The 26038-nt window shown below is 37.2% G+C and overlaps 2 protein-coding genes across 4 annotated transcripts in view; one reads left to right on the top strand and one right to left on the bottom strand.

Annotated features, from left to right (window-relative positions):
- Positions 1-1298: 1298 nt before the first annotated feature.
- On the bottom strand, positions 1299-3811 carry LOC127659433 (fibroblast growth factor 20-like). The gene is made up of 3 exons (XM_052149244.1): positions 3219-3811; positions 2515-2618; positions 1299-2315 (listed from the first exon to the last, which is right to left on the bottom strand). Exons 1-3 carry the CDS (start codon positions 3493-3495, stop codon positions 2070-2072), a joined length of 627 nt encoding a protein of 208 aa, XP_052005204.1. The 5' UTR covers positions 3496-3811; the 3' UTR covers positions 1299-2069.
- Positions 3812-7184: 3373 nt separating this feature from the next.
- Positions 7185-26038, top strand: part of LOC127659428 (calcium uptake protein 3, mitochondrial-like) — a 28254-nt gene continuing 9400 nt past the window's right edge. For all 3 annotated transcript variants that reach the window (XM_052149231.1, XM_052149232.1, XM_052149233.1), the window contains exons 1-7: positions 7185-7469; positions 13321-13462; positions 15586-15617; positions 15721-15799; positions 18997-19044; positions 19187-19269; positions 19367-19441. In XM_052149231.1, the coding sequence (XP_052005191.1) occupies positions 7212-7469; positions 13321-13462; positions 15586-15617; positions 15721-15799; positions 18997-19044; positions 19187-19269; positions 19367-19441 (717 nt within the window). In that variant the 5' untranslated portion in view covers positions 7185-7211. The remainder of the gene's footprint in view (positions 7470-13320; positions 13463-15585; positions 15618-15720; positions 15800-18996; positions 19045-19186; positions 19270-19366; positions 19442-26038) is intronic.

Raw genomic sequence — 26038 nt, forward strand, 5'->3', positions numbered from 1 at the left:
AAATGTTGAAACTTAAAGAAACATTAATATATTTTTATTGACTGAAGATAAAATGTTTCACAAAATAATGCAATTAATAGCGTTTAAATTATTTATGAAGTTCTGTATGTATCAGAAATCTTCCATGGAACTCAAAAGGAGATGATAGGCAGAATGTTTATCTCAGTCACCATTCACTTTAATTGCATCTTTTTTGATACAATAAAAGTGAATGGTGCCTGAGGCTTTCATTCAGCCTAACATCTCCTGTTCCACGGAAGAAAGAAAATCCTAAAACAGAGTTTGTAACAACATGATCGTCAGTAAATAATCAGTAACTTTCTCTTTAAATATAACATGATTGGTAAAATCAGTGTACTGTACAACATTTTTGCTTTAGATGTAATTCATTGCTCGGTAGTTAACCTTCATATTTAAGGTGTTCATCTTCACTCATCCTCTACCCTCATATACCTGTTGTTAACAAGCTCTCTATGGTTTTGAGATGGGGAAAATCCCACATTGTATCACCGGCAAAAGGTTATGGGTAAACTCCCCTATTAAGACAGACCCTGGCTCACCATCACAGAGAAACTGAAATCAGAGACCATAACTTTCACGCTTCAAAATAAAATGTCCTCTCATCCCTTGTGGAAACTGTATATACAGAAGATGTGCCTCTTTAGTCATTGTTGTGGAAATGGCTCATTTAACCACTGAACAACATTAAAAATGGTTTAGCCCAGGGTATCTAAATCTCATATCATCTTGCTTGTGTTAATGTAAAAATGCTGGTTCTCAGAGTTTTTCTTCTTCTTCTCTTTTTCAAAAGTATATTTCGATATTTGGAAACTATTTTTGGAAACTTATTTGATCTTGATAAAAATGCCCACCATTCATAACTTTGCTACCAATTTGAGTATCAATACTAAGCATCAACAGAGATTACTCACAATTTAGGGGTTAGACCCAAAAGTAAAGGTCAAGGTTTATTTCACTCACTTTAAATCAATCAATCATTGTGTAGCTGTTACCTGAGAAGGTCTCCAAGAAGAACTTTGATGCTGATGAGCGGCCAAATGGCGGCTTAGAAAAAGAAGGCACTGTTGATTTACTTTCTCACTGTTTTTCTTCTTCTTCTTCTTCTTCTTAAATTTGGTGCTCAACAAAACCTGTAGTTTCAAAGTCATAGTTTCAGAATCTAAGGCTGCAATGCCAGTTACTTATTTATAACTTATAATAATCATGTCAGAACTACGAAAATATACCAAACAAAACAATAATTTTTGATAATACTTAATTTAATGTCCTGTAAAATGTAATGTGCAGCATGCCATTATTTGGAAACCATGTTTAAAACAAATCTACAAAAATCACAATGTCTTGTGGCATTCTTCATACATTTGAAACTGGAAATCTTTCTTGCCCTCCATAATATCATAGCAGAGATCATAAGAACTTTTACAGATTCCACCATATAAAGAGAACAGTTTGGCGCTATTTAACACACTTTCTACTGTTAAGTCTAATAAAAAAAATCTACTTTAAGTTGTAAAAATATATATTTATATATTCAAATAAATAAATACATACAATAAATAGCCTATGTGTCAAGAACTGTATAAATAACATCTTGTGAGATGGCATCTCTTGTTCTCCATTGTCCCAGTTCTGTCATGTCTGAGCATCATGTAAGCATTGTTCCTTCAAGTCCTTCTTAACACATATTGAATATTTCCAGAGCAGAGCAGCACCATGTTAAAATGTCCAAATCTCTGTATAGGTTTTCATGGACATATTATGCTACCAGTCAGTTTTCATTGAGACTTATATCTTTGTATGGGCTCATTTAGAACCATATAAGCAACCAGGACTCCACCTGCATCTTGGTGTTCTTACTTTTGGAATCTTTTGTGACTGTTTTCTTCACCATCAGTACTGGCCTATGCATTTCCAGAGCAGATACTATTCACTTCTCACATCTCTTTATGGCTTGGACACTGTGTACAAGGCCAACCATTATCACCTCCTCCACGTGAAGAGTGGAAACTGGGCATCTATCTAACATCCCTTAAATTTGACCGATAGTCTCAGCTGTGTCCAAGCACCTCTTTGTAAAGTTCTGGAACTTTATCAGGGTCCACTGGTCTTGGAAGAAAGTGTGTGAACTTTTGATGTCTCCTTGATTTTGTCCCATCACGTGGTGTGCCATCCTTATTCAGAGCCACAAAATATCGTGCTCCTCTCTCCCCATGCTTATATAGATTAGAGGAGTATGTGTTGTACCAGTTCTCCTCAAACTGCTCACGGAAGACACATTCGGCTGTGAGTTTTTCCTAGGAAAAATAAAAACATAATTCATTAATGCAATACCCTTCTAACTCGTAACAGGGAGACATTAAACATATGTGCCATCTGCTTGGCTCAATTAAAATAAACAAAAGGAAACAGCAAACATTCAGTATCATTCCATACAACATGGTGGTGTTGGTATGAGCTTAAAAAGTCAAAGACATTGAGTAACGGTCGACTTACAGAGCCGTAAAGTTCTCCCTTGTTGTTCATTCCAAGGTAAAGTCCACTATCCACTCCACGGATGCTTATTAATCCAACTGCGAGGCTTATGAATTCCAGAATACCTGGAGAAGAATAAATCAATAGTTCCAGTGAAGTTCTTTGAAGTTTAAACACTCATCTCATAATGAGCGAAAGCTTTTCAAACAGCAATGCATTTCCCTTCTCTATTATGCACACCCCCCAAAAATATATAACACAATTAGCCTATTCTATAAAAAGTGGTCACCTGCAATTGTTACCTTGAGGAGCTATTTAAATCTGACCTTACCCTTAAAATGGGTTTTGTTGGTGCAACCTAATGTATGGTATGTTAGTAATGGTATCATACCATGAGTAATGGTAGCCTCAATAATATTTTTGACTAGAACAAAGTAATTTATGTGTTACCACATGAAGCACATTTTAGGTAAATGCCTAATGTGGTAACATCTAAATTAAATGGTTTTCCAAATAAACCAGCTTGACAAATTAGGTTCACCAAAAAAAAAAAGAAACGTATTTTTTATGTGCTAGATCATGTAAAAATAGATAATTGAGCTAATAAGAGCAGGTTACCACAGAGTGCAACGTTACACACACGTTATAATTTTAGATAATATTATCATGGTTCACCTTCTTTACTAACAAATCAAAAATGCTGAACAATTAAAGAAGTAAATTACCAAACCGACTGTGGTCCTTTCTCGTGCCCTGCACAGTGCCATCCGGGAGTATTTCCAGGTGAAACCCAGTCCTGCAGTACAACTGTCTTCTCCGCAGGATCCCTTTCAAGTGCGCGAAATCTGCGGAGGAGCTCAGTGACAGTCTCTCTGCGGGAACTGAAGGGTCGTTCAACAAGCCGAGGTTTTCTCCTAGAGGTGGTAAAAAGAACTGTGATCCGATCTGTCCGAAACCCTCCAGGCTCTGTAAAAACGTCCCGATCTCTCCAATAGCTGCCATTACAAATCTCCTATTCGCCAAGATCTGTCAGGTAAACTTGATTAAGATCCAATGCTGTAAGTTAAGACGAGTAATATCCATGTGAGTACGTTACAGTGGTTCCATGCTGAGCGCATATGACATAAGACTTGACTCCTGTAGAGTAGGTAAAAAATATCAAGTGGGGAAGAAATGTACAATCACTACAAATAAATGACTTTTTGTGAAGAAAAGTTAAATACGTCCTTTAATTTCTGCTCTCATCCACATGGTGGCCAGTGGTGTATTCTGAGAGTGAGGTCATGTTCATGAATAAATCTGGAGCATGTATGAGACAGCAGCAGGTACTGTATGTGCTGTTGTGGGAAGTGGTTTGCGCAGTGAGAGGCTGGTAGACGCGCGGGGCAGGTGCAGAGCTGTGGGTTCTGTGGGCGGGGCCATCAGTTTTGTCCTGCCAGGAGATTTTGCTCTCATGTCTCCTAAAAATCAAAGCTGAAACTTGAAAGAGTGCATATGTATTCGTTTATGTGCGTGTCATTACTACAATTCGGTGCTTTGAATATTTTGACAAATAAAACACATTTTACAAGTATCTTTATCTTTCATTATTAAAGGGACATGTTAAAGATTTGATAAGTCATAAAGGTCAAGCTAAGTGGCCCGTGTCAGGGTGGACAATAACAGTGTGGACATTCAGAGGGTAAAATTAGGCTCTACATGGTCTGTGACTGATATGTAGCTAACATATATATATAAATGTATGGGGTCATTCTACGAAATTAGTGCCTTTTCCATTTCAGAAAGTGACCTTTTAAATAGGCTATGTTTTCAAAGTTTTGAAACATTCTATCAGACATAGAATGTCTTTAAGTGTTAAGAGATTGCACTGTTTCATCTCAAGCTATATGTAATTTAAATTATATGTTGGGATATAGCTATGCGTATAAAAAAGGAACAGGGTTGACAGTAACAGGGCAGACAGTGTTACAGTTCATTAAAGGGATATTCCAGATTCAATACAAGTTAAGCTCAAATATCGACAGCATTTTTTGCAATTACCACAAAATCATAATTATTTACAGTCGATTTAGGGTTTGTTTACATTACATTGTCATGCAAGTTGTCAAATTGGCTTTACACAGAAAAGGTTAGTAAGCGGTTTTATCACACTAAAATCATGCTAACACAGTTACTTTTAAGAAGTGAGCATTTGAACGTTTATGGATTGGCCCCATACACTTCCATTGTAAGTGAATCACTAAAACCCAGATTTATGCTTATATTTAAAAGAAAAGGAGGGACGAGTCAAACAAAATTTTTTGCGGTAATCAATATTATGCCACAAATGTTGTTGATTGAGCTTAATTGTATTGAACCCGGATTATTCCAAGCCATAGAGAGACATAACCATCAGTCAAGTTACCATACAATGTGTTTATAAGAAAGAACATTTCAAGCTGATATTTCTACAAATATCAACTTTTTCATTATCAGTTATTTTCTTTAAATAATCATAGTAAAATCGCTGACAAATTAAGACCGGTCCCTATGACAATCCTAGCAAAATACAAGATAACGTGAAAAACAAAAAGAGTGTTTTTAATTTTCTTAATTTTATAGAATTGTACATTATTTTAATAAAAGAGTTGTGATGGTAACAAGGTTGACACATAACTTGAGGACACAACTTTAAGACTTTAAATATATATACACTGATCTGTCACAACATTTAAACCTCCTGCCTAATATTGTGTGGTTCCACCTTGTGCCACCAAAACAGCACCAACCAGCATTTCAGAACAATTGTACAGAGCGGTTATCAGAGTTTCAGCAGACTTTGTCAGTTCGAACCAGACTGCCCATTCTCTGATGACCTCTCATCAACAAGGTGTTTCCATCCACAGAACTGCCCCTCACTGGATGTTTTTTGTTTTTGGCACCATTCAGAGTCAATTCTAGAGACTGTTGTGTGTGAAAATCCCAGGAGATCAGCAGTTACAGACATACTCAGACCAGCCCATCTGGCACCAACAATCATGCCACAGTCCAAATCACTGAGATCATATTTTTCCCCATTCTGATGGTTGATGTGAACATTAACTGAAGCTCCTGACCCGTGTCTGATTGATTTTATGCACTGCTGCCTCAGAATGCTATTCTGAGATGCAGGTTGGCGCTGTTTTGGTGGCACGAGGGGAACCTCGAAAAAAAATTAGGCAGGTGGTTTTAACATTGTGGCTGATCAGTGTATATAAGACAACTTAAAAATAAAATATAATTACTGGAATTTTACTGATGTGTTAAGAAAAATAGACCTTAATAACTATAAAATTTGCAGCTATTCATTGATAAAGTCATTGCTTACACAAATGTTAATGAAGGACACAAGTCATGCTTGACAACATATGACTGACAACATCACAAAATAAAGGAAAACATACTGTAAATAAAACAGAAGAGTTACACACTTCAAATAACTCCAACATTATTTTGATGAATGGCTAATGTCATATCCAGTGTGTGACATGATGTCATTGTATAACAGATCATTAATTAAAGGTCACACCATCATGACATAGCAGGGTGAACAATGATTCAAGGGACACAAAATCGTCAACTATCAGTGTTAAAATAATACATTTACCACAAATTAATACAAATTGGTGAGAGAATGTAATGAAAACCACCTAATTGTCTAGAAAAAATATAGAAATCTGATGATTTAGCACTTATTTTAGTCAAAGATGTTTGATGTGCATCTCTGGGGAGATGAGAAAATGACACTATAGTGCAATAATTTCATTCATTTAAATTTCGACATGTATGCTGACAGCAAGGTATAAAATTACAAATAGTATTTTTTAGTTTTAGCAAACCCTTAAATAGTAATTGGGTATATATTATATAAATAGCCTACCATAACTTACTGTACTGTGACTTAAAAGGCACCAATTTGTATGAATGTCCTGTGTGCATGTTGGTGGTATAAAGAAAGACTAAGAGTGATATCAAAAATGTATCATGGTAATCATGGTATCCACCAAAATAGCATACCCCTACTGGAACCCCCCCCAAAAGAACAAACAAACAAACCTAAATTGTAAATCAGGCTTGTCAATTAAAAGGGGGTTTGAACACTTTTAGCGGGCCAGCCTTGGAGACCAGCTAAGACAAGCCTTACCATCTTAGACCAGCAAAAACCAGCCTGACCAGCTAAAAAAAAGTGTTCAAATCCCCTCTAAAACCAACCTGACCGGGCTGGGCAACCAATCTTTTTAGCATGGAGGTAATGCATTTATTGTAATAAACTACTTTAAAATCATAACAATTGACTTGAATTTATTTATATAGCGATTTTCAAAATACATATTGATCCAAATCAGCTTTACAAAGAATAGTGCCTTACAAATCCCTCACTGAGTATGCCATAAACCACAGTGGCAAAGAAAAGCAAAAAAAAATGATTCATTTTTAATATCAAATTATAATAAATTCATATGCCACCTCCCTCAAACTATTTAACACCCTTGGATCCAAGCTTATGCAAAACAATGTTTTAAAATGAGGTCTGAGGGCTAAACTACACTTCCTAGGGCAGGACTTCCGAGGAACGTACAGACAGGATATAACCGAAAATAGCTGTTAATGTGTTCATGCAGAAGCATGCAAGCACGAGCGAGCTTGTATATTTCATCTCGCGATGAGTGAGCGCAATCTGACCGCTGTGTGACACAGTCATGATGGCCGCCGTGCGTCGGTTTCTGGCTCTTCGAAACAAGTTAAACAGCTCCACCAACGTTTCAGGCATTTACTTTAGCAGCAGGCAATCTTTCAATGGAAGAGCTGTTCTGAAACGTGTAGGAACAGGGCTGTGTATCGCTTTCGGTGGATTCGCTGTTTACTACCATCACAATTCGACCTCGGATCCGGGAGACACAGCGAGTCGGCTACGAGCATTGATTTCTCCGATTCCAGCAGTAGCTGCAAAAGAGAAGGTAAGCGTCTAAATTACATTACATTTGTATAATGTTTGCGATGACTCCATACGATTTAACACTGATTCTTGCTATAGCATCCCGTTTTTGTTATTCTTTAACATTTAAATTCGGTGGAGTGACATCATTATGGGCGCTCTCCACCAGAGAGGTGCTGAATTCTGTATGTTTTAGTCATCAGCCTTTCTCCTGAACTTTCAAATACAGCCAGACAAACAAACCTGTTCTGCAATCATGATATTAGCACGAGTCTGTCAGGCAGGTTTGCTGAACAGTAATCTATGTGACTGTTGTCGAAAAGCCTTCATCAGATTGTTGGATAATTAAACCAAACATTGAATCAGTCTTTAGGACTGCTCTTATCTGCTCGGGTTGGATGCAACCTTGACTTGTGGATTGAGACACAGGAATCCAGGGTTGAGGTAACTAGACACTGCAGCTTGGCAGCCGGGTTGACGTTTGATGAGGGTAATAAGTAGCAGGGCACACATTCCCAGGGTGTTTGCACAGTTCCCAGTGGGCCTGGCTGTCGAGAAAACACAGTCCTCATGAGGTTTAGCCCTTGATATTTCATATTTGTGGGCAAACTTGTGTACAGGAATGGTAGCAGTATTAGAAACTAGAAAAATCTGAAACACCATCCACTGGTTGATGTTTTCCATTAAAATAATAATAAGAAAATGGAAATAAGTGAAAAGTAGAAGTAGAAGTAATAAGTGAAAAGTAGAAATTTCAGACCTGGTCATCAATAGAGCTAAACAGTGCCCGACCACCTTTTGGTCTTGGTTCTGAAAGTATTTTTCCCAGTAATTTGTTCCATAGGGATCTCCTTAAATCCTTCTTAAAAGAGTTATAAGCCATGAACCAAACCAACCAGCTCTGACGTGAATCACAACTAGGGTTGCAAAGGGGCGGAACATTTCCGGTAAATTTTCAGAAACTTTCCATGGGAAGTTAAGCTTGGGAATTTTGGAAATATTGGAAAAATAATTAGGGCACTTGGCTATATACTGTTCATATGCATTAAGCATATATGCATTCTTAACATAGGTCTTTGCACAGTATTTGCACATGTACACAGTCTTTCCTTCTACATTGGCTGAGGTTAAATTTATCCACACATCAGATGGCACATGTGGCAATGTTCTGTAGAATAAGATTAGAAAAAACTTGTAAAAACACTAATGCAACGCCATGCACATATATATATAAATAGTTAGCTAAACAATTGGAATATTCTGGAATGAAAAAAATATTTTACAATTGATGCTGGACAAATTAATAGAAATATAGGCTAGATAAACACTCCTCAATCAGCATGCTAAATCAAACTATACCTACATTCTTGTATGATTACAGAAAACTGGCTAGCAGTAGTAGTAGTAGTAGTAGTAAATCTTTATTTGTCCCTTTACAGGGCAATTTAAGTAGCTTCGACCTCACAAACATATACATTTTTATAAAACAGAAAACAGAAAACAGCAAACCATCACAAAACCTTACGAAAAAACATTACAAACCCCGGGCATTTATAATAATTTTTCAGATAGCTACTATTTAAAATTTACGGTACCTTTATCTTTGTTTCAAATAAGTATTTACACTCATAACTGCGTTTGAAACAAAAGACCTAGAAGCTTTAACGGTCCTCCACTTGGGCACTCTATACCGCTTTCCTGAGGGAAGCAATTCAATTTCTAAAAACAAAATGTGGGATGTATCCTCTAGGATAGTCAAAGACTTCCTGAGAACATTTCTCTCACACAAAGCAGACAAACCCAACTGTACAGATCCTGTAATCTTTGACCCTAAATTAATTATGTGCTGAAGCTGGGATCTACTTTTAACATTTAATCCATAAAACCAACAGATCATAGCAAAGGTTAAAACACTTTCAATGAAAGATCTATAAAACATTATCAATATGGATTTATCCACTTCAAAGGACTTAAGCTTCCTCAGTAAATATAACTGTTTTTGTGCTTTCGATATAATAAGATTTGTGTTTTCCACCCACCTAAGTTTATCATCAATTAATGTACCCAAATACTTATATGAACTGACCTTCTCAACCTCTTTACCCGCAATAACTACTTTAGATGGAGTTCCGACAGAATTATAGAATTCTATAGTCATATCCTTAGTTTTGGATACGTTAATTTGTAAATGAGAACTCTCACACCAATCCAAAAAATATTTCAAAATGGGCCCATGCTCTGTGTCACCTTGCTTTAACAGACTCAGCACCACTGTATCATCGGCATATTTAATAATATGTCTGTCTGGATACTGACTTCTGCACCTATCTGTATATAAAATAAATAATAAAGGTGAAAGAATACAACCCTGGGGACAGCCCACTGAAGAATGCAGTTCCCCGGAATGTTCTTCATTCACCCGTACTATTTGAGATCTTCTGGTCAGAAAATCTAAAATCCAGGCCACCAAACACTTAGGGACATTCAATTCAGAAAGCAAACGTTCAGCTAAAAGAATTGGTTGAATAGTATTAAACGCTGAAGAAAAATCTATAAATAATAAACGAGCATGATGCTTACCGATATCCACATGTTTATATATGTAATTTAAGAGTGTCAGTGGCATCCTCCACACTCCTATTTCTCCTATAGGCAAATTGTAGCGGATCAATCAGCTGACTAGTATGCTCTACGAGCCAAAATTTAACAATTCTCTCAAAACACTTCATTAATAATGATGTTAAAGAAATTGGTCTAAAATCATTAATTTGTTTGGCATTGGTCTTTTTAGGAATCGGTACAATAATTGATTTTTTCCACACTGAGGGTACTCTCTGTAATTTCAATGAGGTCTGAAAAATGAAATGACTAATATCACAGAGCTGATAAGCACAGCTCTTCAAAACTCTCCCACTGACTTTATCAGGCCCAGGGCTTTTATTTTGTTGGGTGGTCTGTAAAACCTTCAAAACAGAAGCTTTATCAATTTGCAGATATTCCTCTGTTTTCAAACCTGAATAAAAATCCCTACTCGTCTTATTAAAATCGTGTGTATCAAATCGCCTAAAAAAATCATTAAATTCATCTGCTATCTCTCCCTTTTCTATCCTAGACTCAGTCAAAATAATTCCAGTTGATTCTTTATTTTTTGCACCAGCCATTGCTTTTATTTCTTTCCATGCTGACTGAATATTTCCCTTAATGAACTTCTCCTCCATTGATTCCTTATATTTCATTTTTGCCCTCCTAATTTCTCGTTTTACTTCCTTATTAACCTGCCTCTTTTCCAAATCTGTTCCTTGGTAAAAAAAAAAAAGTTTCTTCTCATTTAAAACATATTTCAATGATTTTGTCACCCAAGGCTTATTATTTGAGTAGATTCTTAAATATTTCCTAGGTATCACAGACTCTTCACAAAAGTGAATATAAGAACTCACAACATAAGCTAGGTCATCATTGTCTACACAAGAAGTTTTAAAAATATCCCATTCAGTCCGATCAAAACAGTCTTGTAACTGTAAGATATTATCATCAGTCCATCTTTGAAAAGACGCAATGACTGGCCTTGTTCTCTGCAACACTGGTTTATAACATGGTTGCAAAGAAACTGCATTATGGTCTGCACAACCAATTGGGGGTCTGGAAAAGGATCTATATGCGTTCGGTATTGACCCATAACATAAATCAAGTGTTTTTTGATGACGTGTAGGACAGTCAATATATTGCTGGAAATTGAAAACTCCCTCCAAGGAACATTTGTTAAAATCCCCCATAATAAAATGGGGAGCATCCGGTGAACGCAACTGATACTGCTGCACCACCTGACTGATGATATTTGTTGCCTTCTGAACATCAGATTTCGGGTGAATATATACCACTGAAACAAAGAGTTGCTGAAATTCTCTTGGCAAATAAAAAGGCCGGATAGATACAGTCAATAGTTCTATATCAGCAGTACACATTTCCTCACGTACAATCACTGTCTTTGCCCATCGATTGTTCACGTACAAACTACACCAGAAGGCAGAAGAAACCAGAAGGCAGAAGAAACAGCATCAAAGTTCAGCTAGCTAGCACCATGATAGCTAGCCTCTTAAATTGTCAATGAAATGGTGTTAGCTAGCTTATTTTTAGCATATCTGATTTACTGGATAGCTAGCTACTGTATAAACACATTTTTGTTTAGTATTTGCTAGTTAAACTTTAATACCATAGATCAAATATATTTACCCTAGTAATATCATCATAACTTACTTGACTGGATGTAGTCCTTGGGTTCAAATGCAGTACCGTGGCTTCATTAGTCCTGCTGTAGTAAGTAGCCTGCAGTAAGAAGTGTGCTGTGTGCATGTGATTGAGGAATGCACAGGGTAGAAATTCAACTGAATTTGCATTAAATCTGGTTGTTTTAACCAAGATAATGCTGCAAGATGTTTTATTTTTCCAACTACATTTAAGTTCCCTGTTCTGCAATTTTGCAAATGTCCAGTTTATTCACACAAATTCCTGATAATTCCCATAAATTCCCATTAATTCCCATGGAAAGTTTCCAACTTTGAAAAGTCCAGGAATTTTGCAACCCTAATCACAACGGTACAAACTTTGATTTAAAGCAAGAAGGTATTTGAAAATTGGACAAAAAGTCAAATGTGCAAGACTGTGTACTTACTGTCTTTAATGAGGGCATGAACTACAATACCATGAAAAATTGCAAATGATGTAATCAAATTAAAAGCGATAGGAAAATATAAAGCTATTGTTATAAAATTGTTGTTGATTATAAATATAAAAACAATATATTTTATTTTATTGCTAAATATTCTCAGTTGCAAATATACAATTAGTTTGAGACGCAGACTGACTTAGTTGCATCATTCACAATGTGTCATGAGAGTGGAGCTTCAGAGTTTGTTTGGCACGCTTAGTTAGCTGTGATTCTCTAATTTGTGGATTATACTCTGCTGGATTATGAAAAATGTTCTCTACCAGACATTCTGCTATTAAACACGATTTGTAAACAATTAAGTTGAAGTAACATAGACTGATGGTTTATACTTCGATTAACAACCACAGAGCTCACGGTAGATCTGTCTTTAAAGGTTTATTGTTAAAGGCATAGTCCATCCAAAATGTACTCACCCTCATGCCATCCAAGAAGTGTATGCCTTTCTTTCTTCTGCTGATCACAAACAAGGATTTCTAGAAGAATATCTCAGCTTTGTTGGTCCATTCAATGCAATTGAATTGTGACCAGAAATGTGAAACTCTAAAAAGGACATAAAGGCAGCATAAAAGTAACCCATACAACTCCAATTGTTTAATCCATAGCTTCTGAAGCGATATGATAGGTGTGTGTAAGAAACAGATAAATATTTAAGTCCTTTGTTACCATAAATTCTCCTTCCTGCCCAGTAGGTGGCAATATGCACAAAGAATGTGAATGCCAAAAACAAAAGAACAAGAGTGTGAAAGTGGAGGTTTATAGTAAAAAAGGACTTAAATATTGATCTGTTTCTCACCCACATCATACGCTTAAAAAGACATTGATTAGACCACTGGAGTGGTCTGGATTAATTTTATGCTCCCGTTATATTCTTTTTGGACCTTCAAACTTCTGGCCACCATTCAGTTGCATTGAATGCACCTAAAGAGATATTCTTCTAAAAATCTTTGTTTGTGTTCTGCAGAAGTGTGAAAGTCATCAAATAAATTAAATTTTTACTATCGGAACCTGACGGTTGAGCTGTATAATGCTTTACATTATGATCCCCCATTCTTGAGATGACTATCTGGCACTTTATTTAATAATTCTTCTTTGTATACATTATTTCTACAATGTCCTTTATGTGAGATGTGTATTTGTTTGATTATAGACCAATGCATCGGCTGAAGATGTGGTGTCAATGTCAGCCCGTGAGCACAGGTTCAGACTCTTCAGCTCATTGGAGTATGAAGGACAGCTTTACATGACTCCCCTCGACTTCATTGAGTCCATCACCATGAGTGAACCAAAGAGTGAGTTTCACAAACAGTAAATCTTCTAAAGCAGAACATCTGGACATAGTATAAATATGAAGCTCTCAGATTGCTAGTGTCTGAGCAATGCCAAGTAACATGAATTTTGATAAACAATGTTAAACCCTAACTCAATTTGACTTTATTACAGAGTTTGGTAGTAACTTTGCCACTATGAGGTATTATACCCCTTTTATCTTAAAAGCAAATGGCCATGTAGACACAAAAAGTATGTTGTCATTGCACCTACATGGAGATAGTCATCTCTCTCCGCCAGCATCACACTTATGGCCCGTTTCTGTTACCAAAATCTGAAACCAACTAGACAGACAACTTCTAAACATGTGTGTCAAGTACAGAAGATCTCACCTAAACTAAAAACAGTCCAGATGGTAGAGTACTTGTATAGGAGTTGAGTTTCAACCAGTCATGTTTGCTGCTATTTGAAACTTGGACTTTCTGTGAACTCTAATATTGAGGGCGCTCATTGCATCACCATCTTTAATGGCATATGCATGACGGAACGTAATTGTGGCATTTATGGTTTTATGCTGTGGATGTAAAGCCCACTTTGAGTGCATTACAGTATATAAACAGAAGCTTATAGTTCATATTTTAACCTATTGTTCAGATTGTATACCAAAGACTTTCAATCTGTTAAAGGGTGTTTGATTTTCTTTCACTTGCCACCATATACTCTACATATACTGTATAATATAAGATATGTCTGTATCTTATAGTTGTTTGAGCTCATTTAAAGTAACATGAAATCACATTAAACTTTAATAATGATGCGCGAGAGCAGCACTGCAGCTCACAACTGACTGAGGAGAGGAAGTATTACACAGCTCACAGTTCAGATGCAAAAAAAAAGTAAATACAGAAGCACTCTCGTTGGGAATAAGCAGAGCCGGAGCATTTTAAAGGGTACATCCCAGCGTTACATCTTTAATACAGTTATATTTAATGTGTTATAGCTTTATGAGTTGCGCGAATGTCCCTATCTAAAGAGGAGAGATTGAAATTGCATATTCTGTCGCGGGGATACTTGTCCCTCGTGAACGCATGCTTAATGCAGCTAGATTATAACGTGATGGCTCGCAACTTATTGAATCATAATATATGTCACTGTGCATTTCTTATCGTGAAGAAAATTGGTAATATGCAACTTTAATAAGAGAGACGTTTTTTTGTGAGTTATAGATGGATTGAAGTGAACACAAAAGTGAGTCTAAATATCTGAAATCCTTAAAAAAATATGCATTCACCTGAGAAGCAGCATATAAGATATTTATACTTGCTTTTAGAGAATCGATCTTGAATATAATTATATTCTGTCTTTACTGCACTCGTAGAAGTATAACCAAGTGAAAACATATACACTTACATACAAAATACACTTAAGATACATTATCTTAAAGCAAGTCTGAATATCTTATATGTTGCTTCTCAAGTAAACGTATCTTGTTTTAAGGAATTTTAGACTATTTTAAATGGAAAATAACACAAAAACACTTTATAACAATAGGATTTTTTGCAGTGAATATCTTTACATAATTAAACTAAATAAAAAGTATTTTTTCCCTATAATTCAGTGAATGTCATTTAGAGGTATTTTTAAAAGATGATTTTGTACTGTTTATTGTTAGTAAACACGTTTAATGCAACCTTTTAAGTCAAGACACAAGCTGAATAATCGGTTAAAAGCTAATGATTAATCATTCTAGTAATCACCAAATAGATGTATAATCGTTCTAATAATCGTTCGATTAATCAATTATCAATATAATCGTTAGTTGCAGCCCTAATATATATATATATATATTAGGTTAACCTAGTCAAAACATTTCAGTATTCTGCTTCATCGTAACAGTATCTTTGCAACATTATTAAAACTTGTTATTCTCTTATTACTCCAATTGTACTTATTCTACAATAAGTATTGTATGTTATCAGTTGTCATTTAAGTCATGATATCTTAATATCTGGTCATTTTCGAAAAATGAAATGAAGCTAAGAGTTATGTATGTCTGAACCATTCTCTGATCTTGACCACGTTTTTGCACATGTTTTATCTACCAAAATATTGACAACTTGCTCTAATATCAGTTTTCATTTTTTAGAAAAGAGGTTTTGGAGATCCCTCTCAAAACAGGTAACTTGATGATCTTTTGATGGCTGTGTAATGAATTCTGTGTTGATCTATTTCTAAGTTTTGAAAATTTGACTGATCCTGAATGTACACCCTCTTTTAAAAGGATTTAGACAAGATTCTGTCTGATACACCACCAGTTTGGAAAGGATCTTCCCGTCTGTTCAGAAACCTGCGGGAAAGAGGTGAGACCTCATAACATCTTGCTATATTAAAATGTTTTGCACAAGGCAGCATATTTTGCTTTGTCATTTGATCACTATTTACTCATCGTTCTCTGTAAATCCCTTCAGGCAACTTAATTTTGAGAGGATCTGTTTTCATGGTGCAGTGTGTAGATTATTATACAATAGTAGACAAATTATGGATTATGCACATAAAGATGCAGCATCCTTAATGAACAGATATTATGATGTAACTGCAAATAGGAAACACAGTTTGTGCAGATGCTTATGCCACCCACATAGACAGCGTTATGAAACAATCAGGATTCTGAAACTCAACCTCACAAGAGTGCACTGGTTGTAAATTGTCTCTTATCTCTCAATCAGTTTGGCATTACTGTGACTTTGCCCTGGGATAATCGCAGATTGGAAGGTGACAAAATAGCACCCAGTGCATAACGTGTGGTATGTTGTTCTGAATAGAAAATAACAGAGCAGAGGGGTGCGGCGTGCACACACAGTCACACACTAATCCATAAATTACCTAGCTCTATAATGCCCTGAGGTCTTACTTTGTAGACGTGCTTTTAGAAAATCCTTTGTTTGCATATCATACTTGACATATTAACAACAATGCACAAATTAAAATGAAATGTATGCTATTGCAAGAATTCTAAAAACTATATTCAGCACAGATGATAAAAGAGTACTTTTATTTGGGTCATTTAGGCTTATTGGGCCTTATTCATGAAACGAGCAGAATGGATTTATGTGTAAATCATACATGAAAACATTATTATGTGAATTGTTGCATTAAATTCAATGGAACAATTTACTTAAGAACTGAATAATTTACGATTTACACCAAAATTAGTTCTGCTCATGTTTCATGAATAGGGCATTCATTCCCAGACATTACGGTTAAAAAAAATAAAATAAAAATAACAATAAAGTAGATTTAAAGCTCAAATTTAACATATATCGTTTGAAACAATAAAAGAAAAACATCAGCTCTTAAGGCGTGGATGGTTTCCAAGATACTAACAGTACTTTCCTTGTAGGGTTCTTTCGTACACTTTAAACAATAAAACATTCCATATAGTGCATGATATCTCTGCTCACTGTTGCTTTCCTTGAGTGCCAGTATCTGGATTTGGGCTTTTAATCCGCCTGTTAAATGTTAAAGCTGCACTTAGGTAAAAAAAAAAAAAAGAAGATAGGCTTGATCTGTGAACAAAGCCTTGCTTCAGAAAATGAAAAGAGCTGTTTGAACTTTGCAATGTTGAGACTTGTCCTAGTAGCAACCCTGAATCACTCTGGACAGTATGAATTCTAAGAATGGCGTTGGATTACATCTCCATCAATGACACTCTATATTAATTGTTTCTGTGGAATTCTTTGTGTTCTGACAACTGTTGAGCCTATGGGCTGGGTTTCTTTCTGCAAGACTGAAGGTGTGTGGCTCTAATGAAACCTGTCTAGGATCTTGAAAGACTAAATCAGAATCAGAATCTGAATGAGCTTTATTGCCAAGTATGCTTACACACACAAGGAATTTGTCATGGTGACAGAAGCTTACAGTGCAAAGAGAATGCAAGCATATATACATACATACAAACATATATACATATAGTGAAAAAAAAAATAGAGCAATAATGTGGGGCCTGGGTAGCTCAGCGAGTTTTGACGCTGACTACCACCCCTGGAGTTGCGAGTTCAAATCCAGGGTGTGCTGAGTGACTCTTGCCAGGTCTCCTAAGTAACCAAATTGGCCTGGTTGCTAGGGAGGGTAGAGTCACAAGGGGTAACCTTGTGGTCACGATTAGTGGTTCTCGCACTCAATGGGGCACGTGGTTAGTTGTGCGTGGAACACGGAGAGTAGCATGAGCATCCACATGCGGAGTCTCTGCAGTGTCATGCACAGTGAGCCATGTGATATGATGCACGGATTGACTGTCTCAGAAGTGGAGTCAACTGAGACTTGCCCTCCTCCACCTGGATTGAGGTGAGTAACCGCACCACCACTAATTAGTGGGAATTGGGCATTCCAAACTGGGATAAAAGGAGATAAAATATATATATATAGTAATAAAAACAAAATAGAGCACAAATGTTGTTTGAAAATATTATGTACAGATATACAGTTATGTGCAGGTGATGTAATGTATTGTAGAAGAGGTAGGATATGTTAAAAAAATAAACGAAATATAGATACAAGTAGATATGCCTTGGTAGCCACAATTCAAAAGCCTTTGCCTCGATTCCAGCTCTGCATATTCTCTCAAACAACTTCATAAGATGCTTTTAAAATAGTATTAGTAAAAGTTAGGAGTTCCCATGCATGCAAAGGACAACTTAGAGTTCCATTTTTTTTATATTATATTTATATATCCAATATTAGTTTAATAAAGAAATGAATATGTAGCCACATTTACTAATATCAAGCATATAAGCACAGGCCTTTTGCTCAAAAGGTTTTTAAGATCATAAGGAACATTGATTCAGTCAAGTGTGTCCAAACTGACTGAGTGTAAATATATAATATATCAAGATGGTGAATCAAATTGCAGATGCATCAGGAATCAAGGTGGCCCGAAATTTGAAAATATATCTGTGGTAGATATTTTGTTTTACACACACCTTTCTTTATCCTCCCTTAAACATTCCAAAGTCCTTTTCCCAAAGCACTCAAAGCAGCCCTGAACTATCTGTGCACAAGTCACTATCATCTCCTTCAAACAAAAGCTTGGGAATGCTTTCAGTGGCAGGAACAATTCTCCTTGAGTCTCTTCTAGACAGAGACCTGACAGTTGCTCTTCCTTTCTTCTCCTCTCACACAACAAAGGACTTGCAGACCTCAAAAAGGAAAATAAACCCACAACAGGCATCGGCAATCAGTTACAGATCACTTGAGAATGTTTTACACCTAGGAAAATAAACAGAGGGTAACTTAGGAGCCAGTTGCCTTCTCTAATTTTGTTTGGGTTTGTGTCCAACCTGGTTACTTTACGTTTCAACGTCTCTGTTTGTGCAAAGAGAACACCAAACACAAGTAAAAAAACGGGATCCTCTTAGAGCTTATCAACGTAAAAGAAGAAAGGTTCTCTAGTTTAAAACAACATTTCATAATGAAATTATTTTGGAAACAGGTTCCGGGATGTTGAAACACAAGCTTTGTTTGAACTCTTAAAAGCAAATGTTTCTGTGCTGTTTTTCAGGCATCATCGCGTACACAGAGTATCTGTTTCTGCTTTGCATTTTGACAAGTGAGTATATGTTTTGGTTTGTTTCTCCATGCTTCTTTAAATAAATAATAAGCAAAAATTAAAATCACAGTGGCAAACAGTGTACAGTAGATACAAAAGGATTTATTGATGTTGTGTATATGTATTTTTGTTTTCCTTCTAGAGCCGCATGCAGGTTTTAAAATAGCTTTCAAAATGTTTGATGCTGATGGCAATGAAATGGTGGATAAGAGGGAGTTCATGGTGGTAGGTTTTTATGTTGTTGTTTTGGTTTATTAAAAACATACAGTTTGCACTTCAATCTGCTTGAAGACAAGTTCTGCTATTTTTCATTTACCGGTAGCTTGAGGAGATATTCCGTAAGAAAAATGAAAAGAGAAAAGAGCGGGGAGGAGATATCGACAGTTTGTCTTTACTGGTAAGAGAAATATAGAACTATTCTTCTAATCTTTTCACCAAAAGCATTTTACTCCCCTCAGTAAGATGAAGATATTATTTTGCCACATCTAGAATCCTATTTATGAAATACGCTGGCGGTCAAAAGTTTGGAATAATGTACAGATTTTGCTCTTATGGAAAGTAATTGGTACTTTTATTCACCAAAGTGACATTCAACTTATCACAATGTATAGTCAGGACATTATTAATCAAATTATGATTTTTCTCATTAAAAAATCCTTCACGTGCAGCAATGATGGCTTTGTAGCTCTCAATCTGTCCAGATACTCAGGTGACATTTCACCCCACACTTCCTGTAGCACTTGCCATAGATGTGGCTGTCTTCTCAAGCACCTTACAGTCTAGCTGAACTCACAAAAGCTCAATGGGTTTAAGATTCTTAACACTCTGGGGAATCACGTGACGCCATGCGAGGATCGGATGTGTGAACGGTGAGCTTTGCGCACTTTGCTAGTTTTAACACTTTTAATGACATTAACCGGTGAGATTCAATACACTCTATTCCATAACTGTTCTAGGAGGACAATATGTTAAAGAATTAAATATCCTCGTGCTCTGGAGACATTAAAAGACACTTACATGCTCAAGCTGATGCCCCCAAGCAGGCCATGAGCCTGGGAGTCGGGGAAGTGCGGGAAATGTGGCGAGAGATGCTGAATATGTCGGCAATGCTGACAAAGGTCGTTGCTGACTTGGAGGAACTTGCTGTGATATTTCGATAGATCACTGCCATGGAGGCGAAGTTCACTGAGGTGGTTGGAAGAGTGGGAGTGGCGAGAAACGGATCGATTACCTGGAATCATTGGAGAAGGAATTATCTGCTAATCCGCTAGTGACCAATGTGGATTTGGAGCATGTCTGGGAGAAGTTGGAGGATATGGAGAACCATAGCTGGTGGAATAACGTCTGTATCATCAGAATTCCAGAGGGCAAAGAGGGCAGGATATGGTGAAATTCCTGGATTGGCTCTTTCCGAATCTGCTCGACATAGCAGGCCATAAACTAGAATTTGAGCGAGCCCACAGGGTTCCTGCTTGGCGATTCGCAGAGGGAGGCAGGCCCGATCAATTCTGGCCAAATTTCTGATCTTGTGTTACGTGAGGAAGGCTTTTTTTGGAAAAATCACAGCATTTTCTTGTTCTCAGACTTTGCAAATTTGACAAGAGAGAAACGTGATCGATTCAAGGAATGCAAGAAACTTCTACATCAATGGAAGGTTGCTTTTGCACTGATATTCCTGGCCAAATTGAGAATAGATGCTAAGGATAGTCGAGAATAGTTGCTTATAGATAGATGGCGCCGAGTATGGCTGCTGCGTTGCGAGTTTTTTTGTTTATTTTATCTACAATTCTTATGTTTTTTGTCTTGGATGTTGTCTGCCTTTACCTCTATGATAGACAAACACTTCTGGACATTGGTTCTGCTATAGAACATCGAAAATGTGATGAGGGACTGCTGCATTATCTGCCTTACAGAAACTTGTATGTCTGCGGAGATTCCAGACTCAGCCATCAAACAAGCGGGGGTTTTCCGTGCGCTGAGCGGACAGAGCGAAAGACCTCTCAGGTAAAAGCAAAGGTGGTGGTGTATGTATTATAATAAAAAAATCTTGGTGTGATTAGAGGATACATTCTATCAAATCTTTCTGCTATCCTGATTTGGAATTTCGCATGATTTCTCATGGAATTTCGGCAATTCTGGCTACCGAGGGAATTCACAGCGGTTATTATCACAGCTGTATACATCCCACCACAAGCCGACACAGACTTGGCACTCAAGGAACAGAATGGGAGTATAAGTCAGCAGGAAACCGTGCACCCTGAGGCCATGTTCATTGTGACCGGGACCTTTAACAAAGCCAATTTCAAATCAATCGCACAAAAATACTTCCAACAAATCAGTTGCAACACACAAGGGGACCAGGTTTTGGACCATTGCTACTCTCCCTTCCAGGATGGCTACAAATCCCTCCCACCCACCATTTGGCAAATCGGACCACTCTTCTATTCTGCTTCTACCCGCTTACAGGCAGAAACTGAAACAGGAAGCACCTGCCCTCAGAACGATCCTGTGCTGATCAGACCAATCAGATTCTGTGCTACAAGACTGTTTTGATCATGCGAACTGGGAGAAGTTCCGGTCCACCTCTGATGACAACATCAAGGTTTATGCTGATACCATAACATGTTTCATCAGTAAGTGCATAGAGGACGTTGTACCAACCAAAACTATACGGATCTACCCAAACCAGAAACCATGGATTAATAGCGATATTCGTACAGCACTTAATATACAGGCCTCACAGGGACAAAATTGAAGGACAGTTCAACACCACTGACTCTAGAAGCATGTGGCAGGGAATTAATTTCATCACAGACTTCAAAGGTAATAAAAACTCAGCCATGAACAGCGCTGCCTCTCTCCCAGATGAGCTAAATAGATTTTATGCTCGTTTCGAGGAAAATAACACCGCCCTCACGGAGAGATCTCTTGTGGCCGAAGCTACAGAGGTTAGTTCACTCTCCGTCTCTGTAGCGGATGTAAACCGATCCTTCTGACGGGTGAATATCTGTATAGCCACAGGTCCAGATGGCATTCCGGGCTACGTCAACAGAGCATGCGCGAACCAACTGGCTGCTGTTTTTATGGACATTTTCAATCTCTCCCTCTCCTTGTCTACATGCCACATGCTTTAAAATGTCCACCATTGTGACTGTACCAAAGCAATGCAAAATCACTTGCTTAAATTAAAGGTTTCCTGTTGCTCTGACCACCGTCATCAGCAAATACTTTGAGAGACTAATCAGAGGTTACATCTTCTCTGTGCTGCCTCCCTAAATGGACAACAACCGCTCTACTGATGATGCCATTGCATCTACACTACACACTGCTCTCTCCCACCTGAAAAAAAGAACACATATGTGAGAATGCAGTTTGTAGACTCCAGCTCTGCATTCAACACCATAGTGCCCTGCAAGCTTGATGTGAAACTCTGGGCTTAAACAGCTCGCTGCGCAGCTGGATCCTGGACTTACTGTCAAGCAGATGCCAGGTGGTTAGAATGGGCAACAACATCTCCTCATCACTGACCCTCAATACTGGAGGCCTGCAGGTCTGTGTTCTCAGCCCACTCCTGTATTCCCTTTAGACACATGACTGTGTGGCAACACACAGCTTCAATGCCATCATTAAGTTTGTTGATGATACGACTGAGGCCGTTGTTAAGAAGGCTCACCAGTGCCTCCTCTTCCTGAGATGGCTGAGGAAGTTTGGAATGAACCACCACATCCTCAGACAGTTCTACACCAGCACTGTAGAGAGCATCCTGACTGGCTGTATCACTGCCTGGTACAGCAACAGCACCACCCACAACCACAAAGCCCTGCAAAGGGTGGTGCGAACTGCCAGACACATCATCGGAGGTGAGCTTCCCTCCCTCCAGGACATATATACCAGGCGGTGTGTGAAAAAAGCTTGGAGGATCATCAGAGACTATCAACTGAGCCATGTGCTGCTCTCACTGCTACCATCAGGCAGGCAGTATCGCAGCATCAGGACCCACACCAGCCGATTCCATGACAGCTTCTTCCCCCAAGCAATCAGACTTTTGAACTCTTGATCTCTCACGATCAATATACATCAGCACTGCACTTTATTAATCTTATAATCTTATTATATCACACTGGACTTTCATAAATTATATTCTCTCTTAACAAAACTGGGAGCTGACCATCAACCGACAGCCTGAATGTCAATACAGTACAATACAACATATTGTATATTTTATATATACAATTTTTATTGTATACTGTCAAATCAAATCACTTTACTGTCACACTACTATGTACACAAGTACAACAGTAGGTGAAAGTCTTGTGTGCAGTTCAGAGCAACATAGCATGTCATAACGAGACATATACCAATTTATAATAAACAACATAGTACTGTTGTTACTGTGTATTATATATTTTGTTTATGTGTATTCTGTATTATATACTGTATATTATTATTGTATATTGTGTTGTGTAATCTGATGTTATTGTAAATTGGTATATGTCTCATCCCTGTCATGACTGCTTTGTTGCTCGGAACTACACCCAAGAATTGTACCCACTATTGCAATTGTGTATATGGTTGTGTGACAATAAAGTGATTTTATTTTTATTTTTTAAACATTCACATGCCCACAGCAAGCGATGTCCTTCATAAAGTCAATGGAGTGAGTAAGTCATCTTGTGGTACTCACGTTGCAGCCGAGTGGACCGGTTCACTGAACATTCGCTTGACTGTTTGAGGAAACTGAGTGCTTTTTTTGTGCTGATTCTGCCTTGTGGATGGAGTTTAATTTGCAGAGTAACACACCTTCAAAACAAATTTATGGAAGAATCTACATGCTCTTTGTACTTATTCCTCCTTTTGGCTGGAGTTGGTTTTGTGGAATATTTCTTGCAAAGATATTGGAGTGATTAAGTCATTTGTTTGTACTCAAGTTGAAGCCGAGTGAAATGGCTCACTGAACATTCGTTTGACATTCTTTGTGCTTTTTTTGAGCTGGTTCCACCTAGTCGCTGGAGTTTAATTTGTAGAGTAACACACCTTCAGGACAATTTAATGGATGAATCTATATGCTCTTTGTGTTTGTTCCACCTATTGGCTAGAGTTTGTTTTATAGATTATCTTTTGCCATGTAATTCTGTCTCAGAATTATTATAGAAACACCAGACTTGAGTTGTCGAGGGGTTTCTCTTAAGTGTTTGTGACCTTAAGACATGCCAGTCTATTTCATACTGTGGCAACTCAAAAACAAACACAAAGACAATATTAAGCATAATTTAATGAACCAAATAGCTTTCAACTGTGCTTGATATAAGATGAAATTGATTAGCAATTTAGCATGATTACTCAAGGATAAGATGTTGGAGTGATGGCTGCTGGAAATGGGGCCTATCTAGATTTGATAAATTACTGTTTTCAATTAGTGATGGTGCTGTTTTTTACATTAGTAATGTCCTGACTATACTTTGTGATCAGTTGAATGACACTTTGGTGAATTAATGTACCAATTTCCTTCTGAAACAGCAAAATCTGTACATTATTCCAAACTTTTGGCCACCATTGGAGATTTTAAATTCTGATTGCATGAGTCACATTTGAAGCGGATGTAAAATGACTATAAACAAACACCAGTGACTATATTCTATATTATATAGAAACACCATTCTATATTAATGCTGCAGATTGCTATGTTATTTAGTAAACGCAAACAGCCTATGGTTTCGGCTAATTAACTATCTTAGTGGAACAATTGTGTATTCCGATTATTCACAGTTTTCCTGACCAACCACTGGCCTCCGCCATGATGATTCTGATTGCTGATGGACTGATTTCTCCATAAGATGCGATGTAAAATCTATCAAATCAAGCAATCCAGAACATGTTAATGTGTTAGTTGGAGTACAAATTAGTTCAGGCTCAACTTGTGCAGTTGTTTGCTCTCATAAAAACTATATGTACAATGAAAAAAAAAAAATATTTGTAAGATTTCCTTTTTAATGGTACAGAATTAGGAAAATCTCCTTATCTTCATGACATGATTTTCATTAAAGGTGCTGTAAGCGATTTATCAGCTGAGGACAAGTGAGGCGTCTATTTCTCAAACTACAGACTCTGATGTACTTATACTCTTGTTTAGTTGTACATCTGGTCATCCACATCTCTTTCTGTCCTTGTTATGGCCAGTTGTCCTTTGTTTTTGAAGACTGTAGTGTCTTTGTATGAAATCTTCAGTTTTTTGGCAATTTCAAGTAATGCATAGCCTTCATTCCTCAAAACAACGAGGAATACATTTTCCTACTCCCTTAAAATATTAATGAAATAAGTGTCCTGTGATATTTCACCGGTGTCTGTGACAGCTGTAGACTTTGTAAACAGCAAACAAAAATTTGTCAGACAATCGCGGCTTTTCACCTATCAATCATTTTGCTCGTTGTCATAGTGTTGTATTTGAAGAAGACCATTGAGGCTGTGATTCAGAATGTTTGTCAGTTGAGGGTGCTATTGTGCCACCGGAACAAACAATGCTGCTCTTTTACCCATTTGGTCACAAAATTATCTTTGGAGGGCGGGGTTTTGGAACGAGAGGGCGTGTCTAATTCAAGGTCTCAGTAACCTGAAAGCTTCAGAATGCTAAAATCGTTTACATCACCTTTACCATTTCAGTTAATACTTTTACTACAAATCAGATGTGCATGGTACTTAAATAAACAGTCAAAATAAATTAACAATATAAACTTTCCTTATAAACACATGTTTAATCATGTTCCACATGACATTTGGAAGCCTTCCACAGGGAAGCTTATTGTATGCTATGTAGTCTATAAAGTTGGTCTGCTTATTGAAATTTAGTGCCTTTTATCATATTGTTGTTGAGAACACGTCTAACATGCGGCAAAATCAATGTAAATTCATTGTAATCACCACCACTTGTGACTTATTGCTTTAGTGGATTCTTTTTTTAAAGTAATACATTTTTTGTTTTTGTTTTGGTCGACTAATA

This window comes from Xyrauchen texanus, chromosome 19, assembly GCF_025860055.1.
Source record: "Xyrauchen texanus isolate HMW12.3.18 chromosome 19, RBS_HiC_50CHRs, whole genome shotgun sequence".
Classification (NCBI taxonomy): Eukaryota; Metazoa; Chordata; class Actinopteri; order Cypriniformes; family Catostomidae; genus Xyrauchen; species Xyrauchen texanus.